Source organism: Marmota monax, unplaced genomic scaffold, assembly GCF_021218885.2.
Source record: "Marmota monax isolate L192 unplaced genomic scaffold, Marmota_monax_Labrador192_F-V1.1 WCK01_AAM20220418_F8-fsc00153, whole genome shotgun sequence".
NCBI lineage: Eukaryota > Metazoa > Chordata > Mammalia > Rodentia > Sciuridae > Marmota > Marmota monax.
The window spans coordinates 1,041,022-1,057,201 of NW_026692146.1; the positions used below are offsets into that span (position 1 = coordinate 1,041,022).

Genomic DNA, 16,180 nt, shown 5'->3' on the forward strand with positions numbered 1-16,180 from the left:
TTGGTAATGGAGACCCAGATCTTCAAGCATAATTAACCATGCTTGTCTCTTTCACTAGATGAATAAAAGCTCCAGTGTATATCTGTATCAGATCAAGTAGGACAAAAACACAAATGTCACCAGATTCAAACACAATGTACCCACAACTGATTTATAGTTAGATTGTTTAACCAAAAGGAACCACTCTGAACTCCAAATAATAAATGGTTGACATGAGATCTGACTTTCACAAAAGCTTGCCTGAGAACCTGTACATTTCTTCCCAGGAAAATTATATATATTGTCAAGAGCTCAACCCTGGGCAGATGACTTGTCTCAAGAGGTATGAGGCACCTGTGCCCTGCTTTTAGAGTGTGATACCTCTGCTCTCCTTTAATAAATTTTTGCTTGTGCCTTGCTTTTGATACATCCTGAAATTCTTTTCAGCAGCTGTCAGGAACCTGTCTCGGTTGAATCGAGGTCCCACTGCCTCCTCGAAGGGACCTCCTCAGACTCCTGTCAGTGACAATCAAAGGCAATGGCATTAAACTCCATTGTATCTATCAGGAAAATAAGGCACAGGATGATCAAGTGTCCTGGGCACGGTCATTTAATGGATTAGTTAAGTCCAGCAGCCCAGTTCTAGATTGCATGTTGAATTTATTTCCTATTGCTATAATAGCATTTAATACAAATTATTTTAAAAATACATAATAATGCACAGTTCTGTAGATCAGAAGTTCAACCCCAGTCCCATCAACACTTTCCTTCTGGAGGGATGGATTCATTTCCTGGCAGGCCTATGCAAGTTGGCAGAGTCCAATTCCATGTGGCTAAAGGACTGACCTTCCACATTACCTAACTCATGATCCCTTTGAAGAGAAGGGTCTCTTCTTGGGAGACCCTTGGGACTCCTGGCTTCCTCTTCTACTTTCGATGGCTCATATGATTACATTGCCCATTGGATAATTTACCTGGCTAATCACCCTATTTTAGGGTTAGCTGATTAATGAACTTATTTAAATCTGAAAAGTCCCTCACAACAGTACCTACATTGGTATTGGGTTGAATTACCAGGGGACTATGATGCTGGGGGAGGGGAGGCATTTTTAGAATTTTTGCCTACCATGTATATTTTAGAAGTTTAGTTCATGTTGTTATTTTTTTCTTCATTTCTCTGAAGGATGTGTGTGTATGGCTTTCATCTATTCCTTGTTAGAAGTTAGCTATTCATAAAAAAATATTAAGAAAAATGACCATGGTTTTTCATTTGTGTCTTCTCTTTAATTATAGATCCAGTTGGGTATAATAACATATGCCTGTAATCCCAGAGACTTGGGAGGCTGAGGCAGGAGTTCACAAGTTCACAGCCAGTCTTGCAACTTAGTGAAGCCCTAAACAACTTGGAGAGGCCCTGTCTCAAAATAAAAAATAAAAATGGCCATGGATGTAGCTAAGTGGTAGAGCACCCCTAGGTTTAATCCTCATACCACACACACAAAAAAATTTTTATTTATATATTTATCTCCTCTACGTAAAATGATTTCCAAAGCAACTCATGTATTTAGTAACATAGTAATACAACATAACTCTATAAAGAAAGTGAAATAAATGAGGGTACAGCATATCAGAGGCTCCAGGTCAAAAGTACCCATAGGCTTCTATCCCCAATGATCATCAAGATCATTAAAAAATTTCAGTTCTGTACCAAAGACCATCCAAACACAAAATGCAAAATAGTTTTCTGTAAGCAAAGAAATACTTCTTACATTAATCACATGGCTGATAAGTCTTATTACAGAACTTTTTTCATTTGGGTAAGAGATATTGCAATAATTTGTGACCTTTGGACGAAGCTGTTTAGGACATCTAAAATGAAAACCAGTAAAACAGCTTAGAGTCAAAAAGTTTAATTTTATTACAATGTTTTTAAAGTTAGCTATGATCTAGACAAATACTATGGGTAAGTCTATACCAACTCCAAGGTACAAAAGACAATAAATATAGACTCATATTCAGCCTAAAAACAAGATTCTAAATCTAATTTAGATTAGGTAGCGTAGTTTAGTTTCAATATTTAAAATCCATGTATAATTCTTAAGATGCTAGAAGAACTCATATATAATAGTTATTGCTCACTGACAAACAACCAGCAGTTCTTTGCTGACAATATACAAGTGTACAGCACATTCAAGCCCCCACACGAGTCCGAGGCCTGCTGGTGCTAGAGGACTGGGGATGGTGCCGTGATGGCACTGGTCCTTCTGGGAGGAGGACTGGTACAGAACAGTGCCAAAAATGCCCACTAAACTGGACAGGAAGCCGATTTCACAAAAGCTCAAGGAATGGTCCTCTTTCTTGCAGAAAACGAGATTGTCACTGTGTCTTCCTGAATGTTCCGTGGAACAGCTGGGCCCAGCACAGTATGGTCTGCTGACTTAGAAGCTCCATTTCCTCATGATGAGTGTCCCCCACTAGCAGTGAATTCTTCAATCCTTCATTTTCTTCCAGAGCACATTCTTCATTGCTTTCAAGCTACATTGTCATTAAAATAAGTCTTGTAAAATTTCTGCCAAAAACAGCTGTATTATTTCTTCTTGGTGATAATTAAGACTAATTCTTCATTAACTAAAATTCTGTTAAGTTTCAGGCCAAGCTCCTTTGTCTTGGTTTAATTCTCGGGTACAGCTGTAAGAAAGTTTAAAAAATATTTACATACTGTACATAGGTATGAGAGCAGAGTGAAACTTCATGAAACACTGGGAAGAGGGGCAGAAATATGACAGGAAAAAAAATCAAACTAAGCAGAGGTACCCAAGTGCACAAGGTTCACATTTAGCAATGTTCTCATCAGCCACTCCATGAAAGACATCAAAGGTCACAAGGGTCCATCAACTGTGACAATATCACAAAGCAATAAAAACCTTCAGCAGCTCTAGGCATTAACTCAATCTGCAATTTACTGAACTGTAAATGAAGTCAGGAAGACAAACTGCTGATGACAGTTTGCAATATGCTACTTACTCCAACATTTAGAGTTTTCATTACTATGGAAGAAAGATGAGAGATTAAAATCTCTTTTAATTTGATTCACAGTGGACATAACATTGTGTGATGGAACTTGAGACTGTCAAGAACAAAATGCCACAAAGTCTGAAGATGTAAGAAAGGCTAAGTGGAGTGTGGTTTTTGTGTTTTCCAAAACAAAAGCTGAGAGGCAAAGGCTGCAAAGTACTGTCTTGAAGTCCAGAGCAAGTTCAACTAGTGATTCAACTAACAAACTAAACAAAAACCCTTCTCTCTGAAACAACAGAAAAACAGGTTTACTTGAAGAGATTCAGACTTCCAGCCCAAACTGAAAAACTGATGGGTCACTATTATTTAAGGATTATCATTCTTCTTTAGGAAAAGATATTCAATCAACATAATTTTCTAGACTCAGGCTGAGCCTCTGATTTAAAAAGTCAACTTTTACATACTTTCCTTTTTTAAAAAACATCAAAAATATTGTGCAGAGGACACTTGTATCTAAATTTGGAACTAAAATGAAAATCTTTAGTCAGGTCAGCTAATTTTAGAACCTTCTGAAGCTCTATAGAAGGCTCAACTTTGAACAACTGCTTCATACTTGGTAACAAATTCTCCCCCAACACACAGGATCTTTCTGATAAAACTGCTTTTAAAGAAAAAAAAGTTTATTCTCACTGCACACACCAAAAATGCTAATGACATGAGGTAAGTAATGCATGCTATTTTGATTTAACCATTCCACAATGTATACATATTTTTAAAGACCGTGTTATTAAATATATACAATCATTTGTCAATTTAAAGAAAAGAAAGAATATTAAAACAGAAGTTTAATAAGCACTTAGTTCTAAGTAGCACTTTTCCCAGATAAGAAACTACAATATGTAAACTGTGCTTATTCACTGTTGATGTTTTATTAGGCAAAGTAGCCATATGCAAGAGATTGACTTCTCTGGTGCTAAAGACTTTATAGAAGCGAATGTGAGTGCATGAAAGAGAACAGCTTTCTATTTTTACTTTCCTTTGGTAATTTGAAAGCTTTTTTTTTTAACACAGCTCCACAGTCTGATTTTTTTTTATTTTCATTATTCTTTATAATCTATATTATGATCACAAAAATAAATGCCACCTAAACCAACAAAATTTTATTTCATAGTAAATGCAGCCCTGGGAAGGCAGCAGTCCAGGTCTATCAAGTCATTTATATTGCACATTAAACAGGCAACACTGGGAAGGAACAGTCAGGAGAGGGACAGTGGTCAGAATCCAGAGAGCCAGGTCCCAGCAATAGAGTCATTTCAAGGAACTTCACTGAAAGTAATATCCCAGTTGTAGAATACTTGAGACAGAATCCTGCTCATGGCCTGGATGCCAGAGTAGGAGATTCAATGCAGGTAGAGACCATGTTTCTCTGACACTTGATGAAAATGCCTACAACAGTATCTCCCATTGCTCTATATTAGACTCCTGCATGATCCTCACAACAATCTTAGGAGGTAAGCTTCTCCGGCATCCCGACCTTCCTTCCACCACTCAGTTACCCAGATAATAAGTGCTCCAGGTAGACCTGAAGTGATGTTGAAGCCAGGGCTGGTGATCTACATGCCATATGCTGTTTACCACTAGTCGCTCTTTCTTCCCTCAAGTCTTTGCTACTTTCTCATCAAAAGCAGATTTTTCAAGCATTTTTACCTTTAAACTTTATTCAATCTCTCAATTATCCTCCTCATTTTTCTTTCATACACCCCACATATACCCTGTGCAAATATAACCATGTGAGAGTATACCTGAATCTGTGAGAGATCAATGCAAAGTTTTGAAGCATATCATTCTTGTTTTCTCTGGCAAAATTATAAATATGCTCCTGAGCATAAATAAATCATCAAAACTGTGGCTATAAGTCAAAATATAAGACTATCTGAAATTTAAAATTCCACGTGTAATTAACAAAGGGCAGTACGGTACACTGTATTCACAACAGTTTTTACAAAGTCCCTCTATGACACTCATAAAAACATCATGAAGTACTGGAATAACTTACTCCTAGCAAGTTGCGTGGAACGTATCCCTCCTTATCATTAAGGCGTGCCCACCACCATTCAATTTCATCTTCGTCCTCCCTACGGATGATGGTCATGCAGTCTCCTTCTTTCATGGGCAGTTCATCATCATTCTGAGGCTCATAATCCCAAAGTGCATAAATGACTCCTTTATTCATTATGCCCATTTTCTCCTGAACTCCTATGATTGTGACAGAAAGACACAGCAAGGACATATCACTCAGAGTATACCATTCTGAAGAACTTTTCTCTATAATGAAACAAAATGGCAAGAAATAGGCACAGGATGGAGTGTTAGAACTACTACATTAAATAGTTAATAAATAATTCTGCAAGGTCAGTGCAAAGAATGGGCCAGTGGCATTTATAAAAGATAAAAAAATAATCAGTTTTCATATCTAAAATAGCTTTAAAACCTAGCACTTTATAAGTATCTCTCAAAACTGGTCTTACTCAGAAAACAAAAACTTTTGCCAGCCCAGGAACTAAAAAAAGAATTGCTTGAGCCCAGGCTATTAAAAAAGTAAATGATATGCTTGTCAACTTTTGACCTATTTCTAAGTGTAAGGACTAAGGAACTATGAATACATCATTCATTCTTCATTACCTAAAACACAGAGCAGACAGAGAAAAAGATCAGAAATGCTTATTAAGGTGGTCTTTATCAATTCCCAAATGGGAAAAGAAAATACATTAGAAAGCAGAAATGTGGCACTTCAGACATGACATAAAAGTCTACAGTCAACTCCAAAATAACAAAAATCAGAATTCTGAAAGATGTTGAAATTCCATAAACTGGGGAGGGAAAAATCCTCAACACCCCACTTTTCACCAGTTCAAAATCAATTTGCAAATTAAATTTTGTCTTTCTCCATTTATCCTATATATTCCTATCCTAAAGGGCAACACTAATAAATAATTACTATCAAACAGTAGGTAATAGAAGAAGAAAGAAAACTGAAAAAGAAGGTTCTTAGCAATTCAGTTAATTATTATTTTTTAATTTAATTATTTTATTTTAATTATTATTTTTACAGTCGGGAAAATATCTGCTTGCTTTTGAATAGATTGTGAGCACTGCACTACTAATTACAAACTTAATATTTCTTATTAATTAATGTGTCGTAAAATACAGTATCTCTCTTCTGGGAAGAAATGAATCAAGAAATTAAACTGTTCCTTTCCACACAAGGCTTTTGCCAATATAAAGGGACAGGTAAATTTCCAACTTTTGCCTATTTAAATAAGACATATAAAGTACAACAATAAAACTTGATGTATCTATAACCTCACGAAGTTTTAAAGTTGGTCAGGTGTGTAAACTGTTTGGGACAGGGATGACAAAGAGGTAAGAGAGAAATTCCAGATATTTTAATATGCTCATAATAACAGCCTAAGTCCCAGTTTCTAAGAAATCATTCATGGAAAAAAATTTCTCGTTACTTTGCTATTATGAGATTAAGAGTTACAAAAATTTACAAAATTTTTGAGGGGCCTCAAAACAAGCTCAACGTCATTGATAACTTTGGAAATGCAAACTAAAGCCACTATGAAATCCCATTCCAAATCCATCAAGGGTCATAAGATGTGGGGCAAAAGGAACCTTCCACTAGATGTGTGCCACTATAACCTGGTAGTTCCATTTGTAAATATAAACCAGAAAACAAATATGGAAAACAGGAAGGAAGGAGCTGAGGGTGTACTTCAGTGACAGGGGCTGTGCTTAGCATGCACAAGGCCCTGGGTTCAATCCCGAGCACCAAAACAAATAAACAAATTTAAAAATACATTTTTTTTTAAAAATGAAGGAAGGAGCCCACATGTCCTTCAAAAGTAGAATGGAAAGTTAAGCTGAGATTTAGTCATAAAAAAGAATAGTATGACACAATGAAAATAAACATAATACACAAGTGAATCTCAAAAACATAAAATGTTTAAAGAAAAAAGAAGCCTAGAGAATCACCAACACAATTTATTTTAAATTTTAAAAAAAGAATAGGCAAAACTAAAAACAATACTTAATAGGTTTCACACACAAAAATATATAACTATTTTTAAAAACAAGGAATGGTGAACTTCCAGAGTGTTTACCACAGGTGTGCGGGGAGCCACATCAAGGCAGTCCAGATGATGTCAGAAAGTGTTCATGTTCTGTTTTCCTAGGTCAGGAACACAGTTATCCACTATGTTCAACCCATTAGTGACCTAAACACTCATGGTATCCATGATATATTTAATAAATTTTTTTAAATCCCTGACCAAATGTCCCTAATGTTTGTAAAAAGCATATATAGTCCTGATGGCCAATAAAATGAATACAGCAAAATACATGTTAAGATACTATAATAATTTTAAAATAATGTCAATAAATCAAAATATCCTATGGCTCAGAGTTCAAAACATAAACAAAAAGTAATCTGAGTATCAACAATAAAAATTAAGGCAGGTGCAATAATGCATTCCTATAATCTCAGTAACTTGGGAGGCTGAGGTAGTAGGATCACAAGTTTGAGGCCAGCCTCAGTAATTTAGGAAGATGCTTATCTCAAAATGAAAACTATAAAGTGCTGTGGATGTAGCTCAGTGGTATAGCACCCTTGAGTTCAATCCCCATTACTATATACACACATCCCCCAAAACACCCTAACAGTTTAGGGGCTGGGGATGTGGCTCACTGATACAGCACTTGTAAGAATGAATGAGGCCCTGGGTTGGATCCCCAGTACAGAAAAGGGAGGAAATAGGGAGAGGAGAGAGAGAAAACAAACTAACAATTAAGGTCTAGGGTTCTCACTGACCCCTCTTCCTTCTCATGGAAAGCCTGAAAATAGACAAAAACACCAAGAGAAAGTCATCAAGCAGAGATGAAAGACATATGTCTTTAAACTCATGGGTCTCTCAATCAACAGGTAATGCTGCTTCTGAGTGTCTGCATAGTATGGAGTCCCGAGACTCTTTATTTTTCTGTTTTCCCTCCTTTCCACCTCCTCTTAAGTCATAAAGAGAAAAATTAACCTCAACTATGAAGCCTTGTAAAGTAAAAAAATTTTCCTTGTAAGTAAAAATGGCATGCATCTAAAACTTCAAGTCCATTTTTCTCTAGGTGCAGATCTGATGTTAGCAATTAGACTCAAACTCAAAATCAAGAAAACAAAACAAAGCCCCAAAATATGTGTTGCCTTTATTTAATGACAAGTTTAATTTGCAGGAAAACATAGGTTATTTGGAATCTTGTGTCAATGCTGTTTTTCTTATGATCATCTTGGAAGAATGAGGTTCTGTTCACTTATTTGCAAAGACATGCTAGCACTTGGTAAATGTTAAAGCCTTAATGGGGGTCTTTTGATGGTCAAAAGCCCTTTAATACCACTAGATCTTCTAGAAGCTGCATCACTGTCTTGGGTTGCTGAAGATTTCCCTGACAATAGTTGTTTCCAGGAATACACACAGAAGCTGTATTATTTGTGACCCAGTCTGTTCTATTTTCAGCGCCCAAGACAATGTAAAACACAAGAGACTTTCCTAAAATAAAAATACTTATTGAATTAAACCCCAGAGATAGACAGGTAAGTGAATGCAGTAATCAACACATTGATTCCACTGGCTACATACCATAAAGAAACTGAGAGCACTGTGTGTAGCCCTCCTCCATCTCCTCACACTTATCTGCGGCAGTCTGCATGTCACTGTAGGTCATGGCGAACACAGCTGCTCCTGACTCCACCAAAAACTTACACACCTGAACATTGTTACATGAGGCAGCACAATGCAATGGAGTCCTGTGAATAAGACACAGCAAGGGCTAAAAATGTGTTTTTCTCTTTTTTTTTTGGGGGGGGGGAGGGGTATTGGGGATTAAACTCAGGGGTACTCAACCACTGAACCACATCCCTAGTCCTATTTTGTATTTTATTTAGAGACAGGGTCTCACTGAGTTGCTTAGTGCCTTGCAGTTGCTGAGGCTGGCTTTGAACTTGCAATTCTCCTGTCTCAGCCTCCCAAGCCACTGTGATTATAGGGATGCACCACCACGCCCAGCCTAAAAACATGTTTCTAATTTGAAAGACACCTGCTCTGATAAGACACCTGTAAGAAAATTTCTTGAGTTTCTCATCTACCAAACCCTTTCTTCTGAAAAACTGAAACAGTTTTAAGGTCTGCAGATATAGCTCAGCTGGTAGAGTGCTTGCCTAGCATGCATAAAGTCCTGGGTTCAATCCCCAGCACCATTTAAAAAAAAAAAAAAAAAGATTTTTTAGCTGGGCATAGTGGCACATGCCTATAATCCCTACAGCTCAGGAACCTGAGGCAGGAGGATCATGAGTTCATAAGCCAGCCTCAGCAACAACTGAGGCATTAAGCAACTCAGTGAGACCCTGTCTCTAAATAAAATACAAAATAGGCCTAGGGATGTGGTTCAATGGTCGAGTTTTTAAAAGCCAGTACAACACAGATGACTGAACTCACCAAAGAATTATACCCGCAAAGGAAAACACCAGACTAATGAACCACAGCTAAGCTAGGAGCCAAGCAAAGAGTGAACAAAATCAAGAAAACATTCCATACAGTAATCTAACAAGAACAAGATAAAATGATTTCCTTCCATGTCTGGATCCCCAACTCTGGTTATTTCTGTCAAAGTAAAAGACCTACCAATCCTTAAATTATAGGCCTTCATGCAAAACATGTGCCTTTAAATATCCCTTTATCATCACCAATTTTGAAGGAACCAAGTTGTATATAAGCTACCTTTATAGTATTTTTTAAAACTCAAGTAAATTTTAATTGAAAATACTTGTCAATTCAATTCAGACTAGAAAAATGACCATAAAACATTTCAATCTATTTTAACTAAGTGGTTAACAAGAACTTATCAATACCATTCAAGAGAATTTTTTCCCAGCATCTCAAAATGTTTTATGAAATATGATAAATTATCTTGAGTTAGCAGTAAAGGTTTAAGAGCTGGTACCATTGACCAAACTGAAATTGGGTTTGAGAATGTTAACTGGGTTCTGAAGTACATAAGGTTTAATTTCTTTACCCTTACCTCTCCCCTCTGTTTTATTTTATTGGGATACCCCCCACTCTCTCTTTTAATATTTTTAGTTATAGATGGATACAATACCTTTATTTATTTATTCTTATGTGATTCTGAGGATCAAACCCAGTGCTTCACATGTGTCAGGCAATCACTCTGCCACTAAGCTATAGCCCCAGCCCAGGATATATCATTTTTAAAAAGAAAAAAAAAATTATTTTCTGTCCCCCATTCCAGAATACTATTAACAATTTGGTGAATGTTACTACAATTTGGTGAATGTTACTAAGACTTTTCACTTGCATGGTTTTTTAATAATGAAAAATTATATGTAATCTAAACTCCCTAAATTTGGGAAACAAGGGATATTATAACATCGTAAAAAATTTGTTTTGCTTAAGCTACAATACTAAACCAAAACATTAGGCAAAAATATTATGTATAAAAAATACATGTTATGATTTTAACAACTTCTTTCTTTTTTTGTACTGGGGATCGAACCCAAGGGCACTTAACCACTAAGCCACATCCCCAGCCCTTTCTATATTTTATTTAGAGATAGGGTCTTGCTAAATTGCTTAGAGTCTCACTAAATTGTCAAAGCTGGCCTGAAGCTGGCCTTGAACTTTCGATCTTCCTGCCTCAGCCTCCCAAGCTGCAGTGATTACAGGTGTGCACCACCATGCCCGGCAGGTCTTAACTACATTTTTTTTAAAGTATATAAAAAATAGTTTGAGGGCTGGGCAAGGTAGGTAGAATGTATGCTTAAGATGCATGAGGTTGCAGGTTCAATCTCCAGCACCATCACCAACAACAAAAGAAGCTTAAAGGAAATATATTGAAATATTAATGGTGTTTATTTGCAGACTGCAGAGGTGCAGACAGCTTATTTTCCTCTTCTCATTTCTCTATTTTGTATATTTCCCACAGTGGGCACATATTTTTATATCATTCTTTTAAAAAATGCAACCAAAATGCTTCTCCAAGTATTATTTATAACATTAATGACAAAAAAAAAATTGCAAAACAATTTAAATGTCTAACAAGAGGAAGACAATCATAATAAATGAACACATGGTTACTTAAATCTCTTAATGGAATGATCTGAACCTAATTCAAATTTATATATATGTTCTGCATGCAATTTATACATGCATACTTAATACCATAAGCACACATGTATAAATTATATCTGCCTGCGCGCGCGCGCACACACACACACACACACACACACATATATTAGTTGTTGTTGGCCTTTTATTTTATTTATTTATATTTGGTGCTGAGAATCGAACCCAGTGTCTCACAAATGCTAGGCAAGCACTCTTCCACTGAGCTATAAATCACTCCAGCCCCATAAATTACTTTTTCATAATAACTTGTTTTTGACATTAAAAGTCTTTAAAACTAAAATGCTACAGTAAATATGGGATGATGTAACCTCTTAAAATCTTTTGTGATATTTCTTATCTTGATTATTTATTAAACTTTTAAAAACCCCATCTGCTTCCATTATTGGAATGAGATGACTGTTAATAAGGACATGCTTATTCCTCAAAAATAGCACATTTCTCCAGCAAATGACAATCAGCTATACAATATTGAGGAATGTAATTTTTGCCTTCCAACAGCACTAAAACAGTGCTTTTACCCCCAACTGTAGTTTGGAGTTTAAAGGAAAAATCTTACCATCCATCACTATCAGCAGCATTTACATTTACACCAAACTGTACCAGGAACTTAACGATTTCTGTGTGGCCTGCACATACAGCATTGTGGAGAGCTGTGATGCCTTCATCATTGGGCAGGCTAGGGTCATCAACCTGTAACGTCAACAAGAGGGAAGCATCACTCCAATGTATCTTGTCACGCTAACTGGCTCCTCAGGGTCAAGAGAACAGAAATAGACTTCTATGGGATTTTTTTTAAAATCCTAATTAAAACCTACAGGAGCCAAGAAATCTGTATTAAGAACAATTCTAGAAAAAAGAATAGCCACATAAGTAGGCACAGCACTCACTATAAAGTTTTTAAAAAAAACTGAAGAAGTACCAGAAACTATATCCTTATAGTCATTTTTGTTTATTTATAGTCCTAACTTCCCACCACAAATTAGTTTCTAAGTAGAAGCTACATTTGCTATGGAAAGAAAAAAAAAAGTGAACTAAAAATATTTTAAATAGTAGGCTTCTGAAAAGTAGGAACATCAGTAATTTAATACCATACAGTAAAAATACATACATAATCAATTTTAAAGGAGAATAATGATCTCCCCAAGAAAGAAAAAGTACCCTAGAGAAAACAAGTGAAAATTGAACTTCTGCATTATCAAAATTTTAGTCATGCTTTTAAAACAGAATAGGCTATTTTAGAGCATACACTCAAAAGTTCTTCCCCAGAGCCCCAGTCTCAAAAAGGAAATTTAAAAATACGATTTCTCCATTGTAGCTTTCTATTTTGAGCTTTAAAACAAGTCACATTTAGGAAATTACTAATTATAGCCATACCTCATAAATAATTCTCTGTACAAGGTCAAACTCTCCCTCCAAAGATGAATCTAGGAGTAAAGCAAGAGGGTTGAATTTCACCCTCATTCCATGAGCAATCCTCTCTGAGCCAGTTTTACGTAAGTTTGTCCTTTTGCCCTGCAAAGGAAATGCATGGAAAATTAAGCAAGATACCACCACCAAAAGGGTAGAATGAGCTCAGCTGTATATGCATATATAAATATAAGCACATTTTATTCAAATATAACATTATTATTCAGGAAAGTACACCAATCAATATATATAGCTAAATAATTTTTCACAAAGTGTGAACACCTATGCAATAAAGTGGGAGGAACTTAACTATAAAACCTAATGGAAGCACATCTGTAAATATAACATGAACTCATAAACTAAGCACATAATCTGAAGACGGTGACTTTCTTCAAGTTTCAAAACTAGCCAAGATTGGTCTCTTAATAGAGTACATCAAGACCCACACCCTTCAATTAGCAACAATGCAGCTCAGAAATATAATTGCTAACATATACTTATATAAAAGGAAACTAAGGCACACAGCGAGCAAACAGCAGAGCTGGAATTCAAATCCAGGTAAGTTGGTTTTGCTGCAACCCTTCCCTTTTGTGTGTGTGTGTGTGTGTGTGTGGTGCTGGGGATTGAACCTAGGGGCTTGTGCATTCAAGGCAAGCACTCTACCAACTGAGCTATATCCCCAGCCCAAAACCCTTCCTCTTAATCATTTCATACCATAATGCCTCCTCAGGCAAAAGCCTATTAGTAAGCTAAATAATAAAGATTAATAGTTATTATACATACCAAGGAGGAATCCTACAAGTCTTAAAATATTTTAATAAGGATATTTTTTTAAAAAGGCATTTTAAAGACAAAAACCTAACATTCTGTAAAATAGGTTCCTTAAGCACATCCAACAAAGTGGAAATGTTTCCTCAGGTGTGATAAATATACTATACATACTTCTCTTTCATTTTATCTCAGATGTGGAAAACCACTGAGTTTTGAAAAACATAGGAGGCAAACGCTGTAACTCTCAAAAGTGTAATGGATAAATGTTGTTCTTTAAAATAAGTGTCACCAATATGACTTTGTAAATACCCTTCGTAAGTTGCACATTGCAAGTAGCTAGCTACCCACTTTTAAAGAATGGACAATACAGCAATATCTACTTCACTTAAAACAAGAAGAAAAGGGTAAGTCCCTTTCCTAGGAAGAAAATAACAATCTTCAAAAGAAGTATGATACTTTTACAAACTTTGGTTTCCTTTCTCTTTCTCAAAAATGTGAATTATACTGACACAACAACAATAAGGAGAGACATGACAAAAAGCTGGAGTATGGGTTGGTTGAGCTTCAGTCTGGCTTAAATTTCCTCTTCCTTTTCTCACATTTAAAGCTCAAATGAGAATTGAGTCTTAGAAGTTTGAAGGTATAGGGTTGTTTAAAAAATGTTAACTTTTAATTTTTTATAACTTTTTTCTCCTAACCTCTATAGTAATAAAAAAAGTTTACTACATTACATGTTTAAGCAAATATTTATTGTAAAGTAACTTTTGACAAAGCTTATCTTTGAATGCTATCACAGCTAAAAGAAATAATAAGGGATCAAACATAAAGAACACTTACAAAAAATCATTTTTAAATGCTATTTTGCTTTTAACCACATTTAAATTTATGGCTCAGCATCCTATTTCTTCTGTGCAAACAAAATGACTTCCAATTAAACTATGAAAAAGAAAACTTTATTTAGACTTTTCTGGAACTGTTATTCTCTCTCACCTACTTCAAAGTGACAAGAAAACTTCCAAACAAAAGCTTAATATTTGGAAGGCATTTCTAAGCCAAAACAGAGTTTTAGAATAGCTTAAAAGAACCTAAGGATTCTGGTGTTTGTCAGGTTCTTAAACTATACTGAAAGAGAGAAAAAAGCTAAAGAGGTGGCCACCCACCCTCTCAGTTTCCTCACTTCATACAACCCTTCCAATCTTTTACTTTTAAGATGGAGGTTTTATCTAACATTTCATTAAAATTTTTTTTCACTGCCAAAAAAATAAAAGTTTGAATGAGTGATACTATAATGAGAAAGTTATACTGTCTGCCAGATCTCACAGAGCTAAGCCAGTGATCAAATTCAAATTTAGGTCTTTCCAGTCCAGTGTTTCTTCCCTAATATATGGTATCAGCTACAGGAGAAATAGCATATGTGGTATCTGCAGGGATAAAAAAAAAAAAAAAACAAAACTGTTTCCTTCACAAAGAAACAGGTTCTAAGACATTAAAATGTTCTTTATTCTTAACATATTGCATTTTGATAAGATCCATTCTGTACTAAGGGATTATAAAATTAAAAGGCAAACTGAAGAAAAATACAACCACCTAGAAGAGAGTGACAAGGTAAGACTCCCAAAATGGTCATGAGACACCACATTACTCACAGGAGGCAGAGAGACCTGCCCAGTGATCTCAGGTGGGCGCATGCTCACAGAGTCTTCTCCAGGCCCTTCGGGCTCCCCAGATGGGTAGGGCGGAGGTGGGTATGGGGGGTACTCCTCCAGATACACTTCAAGCAGATGGGGAGCCTCTGGGTTTGGTTCCTCCGCATTATTCTGGAGATTTGGGCTGCTGTCTGTGACTCCTTCAGGCACATAATCAAGGGCAGGGGAAGGAGATGGCATGTCACTGTTCTCTGTATTAGCACTCCCCACATCATCTGGGGATAATGCCTCAGGAACCAAAGAGACCACCTCCTTCTCTGGTTCCACATGTAAATATGGATTCGGAATTTCTGTGGGGCTTTCTGAGCCGGCAGTCACTGAGGTGGATGATTTAGATGGGTATGATGGGACAGAGATGGTCTCCATTGCAGCTATTGTGGTCCTCTGATACAAAAGTTTCTGAATATTTGGTCCATTAGGACCCTCTGGCTCTGTAATAGAGCTGCGTTTCTTTAGTGGTCTGGGTGCATTAGACAGTTTCTTTCGTAGGGCTTCTAAGTCAGCATCACTCTGGTTTCGGTAAGGATTAGATAAGAAAGGCAGTAATTTGGTTGGGCTGAGTGGTCGAGGAATTCTTTCATTTTCATGGTTCTCCTGAACTGAAGAAACAGGTTCTGTTTCAGGTTCAGGACTGCCAGGCTTGCCCTGGCTGTTGGAATAAATGTTCTCTGGATGCTGCTGTGGATTTTGGGCAGTGGCAATCACAGGCTTGCCATATACTAATGGAAAAGGAAAAAAATAAAAATCCTGGTTACTATTAATCACACAGAACTGGCAAGTAACAAATAACAAGTAGGCCGCTTTTAATTTCACAGTTACATTATATTCTCTCAAGCACAACTAATTTCTTTAAAGAACAAAAGACAAAACAAGGGTTTCATCTTTGCATAATAAACCTATTATAGAATCAAAATCCCCATTAACTATAACATGGACCATTATTTTACAAAACAGTAAGAAAGAAAATATGGCCAATTATAAGAAATCACTGACTGGCAGTCAAACCTAAAATATCAAAATGTGAAAAAAACTTAGAACCGATGAAAATCAGTA

At 36.2% G+C, this 16,180-nt stretch overlaps 1 protein-coding gene across 1 annotated transcript in view; it reads right to left on the reverse strand.

The window, feature by feature from the left end:
* Positions 1-1,873: 1,873 nt before the first annotated feature.
* The window catches only part of Tp53bp2 (tumor protein p53 binding protein 2), a 56,412-nt gene continuing 42,105 nt past the window's right edge, over positions 1,874-16,180 (reverse strand). Inside the window, exons 13-18 of the mRNA XM_046419122.2 lie at positions 15,068-15,846; positions 12,618-12,755; positions 11,800-11,933; positions 8,682-8,848; positions 5,051-5,250; positions 1,874-2,667 (exon numbers count right to left, since the gene is read on the reverse strand). Of these exons, the coding sequence (XP_046275078.1) occupies positions 2,626-2,667; positions 5,051-5,250; positions 8,682-8,848; positions 11,800-11,933; positions 12,618-12,755; positions 15,068-15,846 (1,460 nt within the window). The 3' untranslated portion in view covers positions 1,874-2,625. The remainder of the gene's footprint in view (positions 2,668-5,050; positions 5,251-8,681; positions 8,849-11,799; positions 11,934-12,617; positions 12,756-15,067; positions 15,847-16,180) is intronic.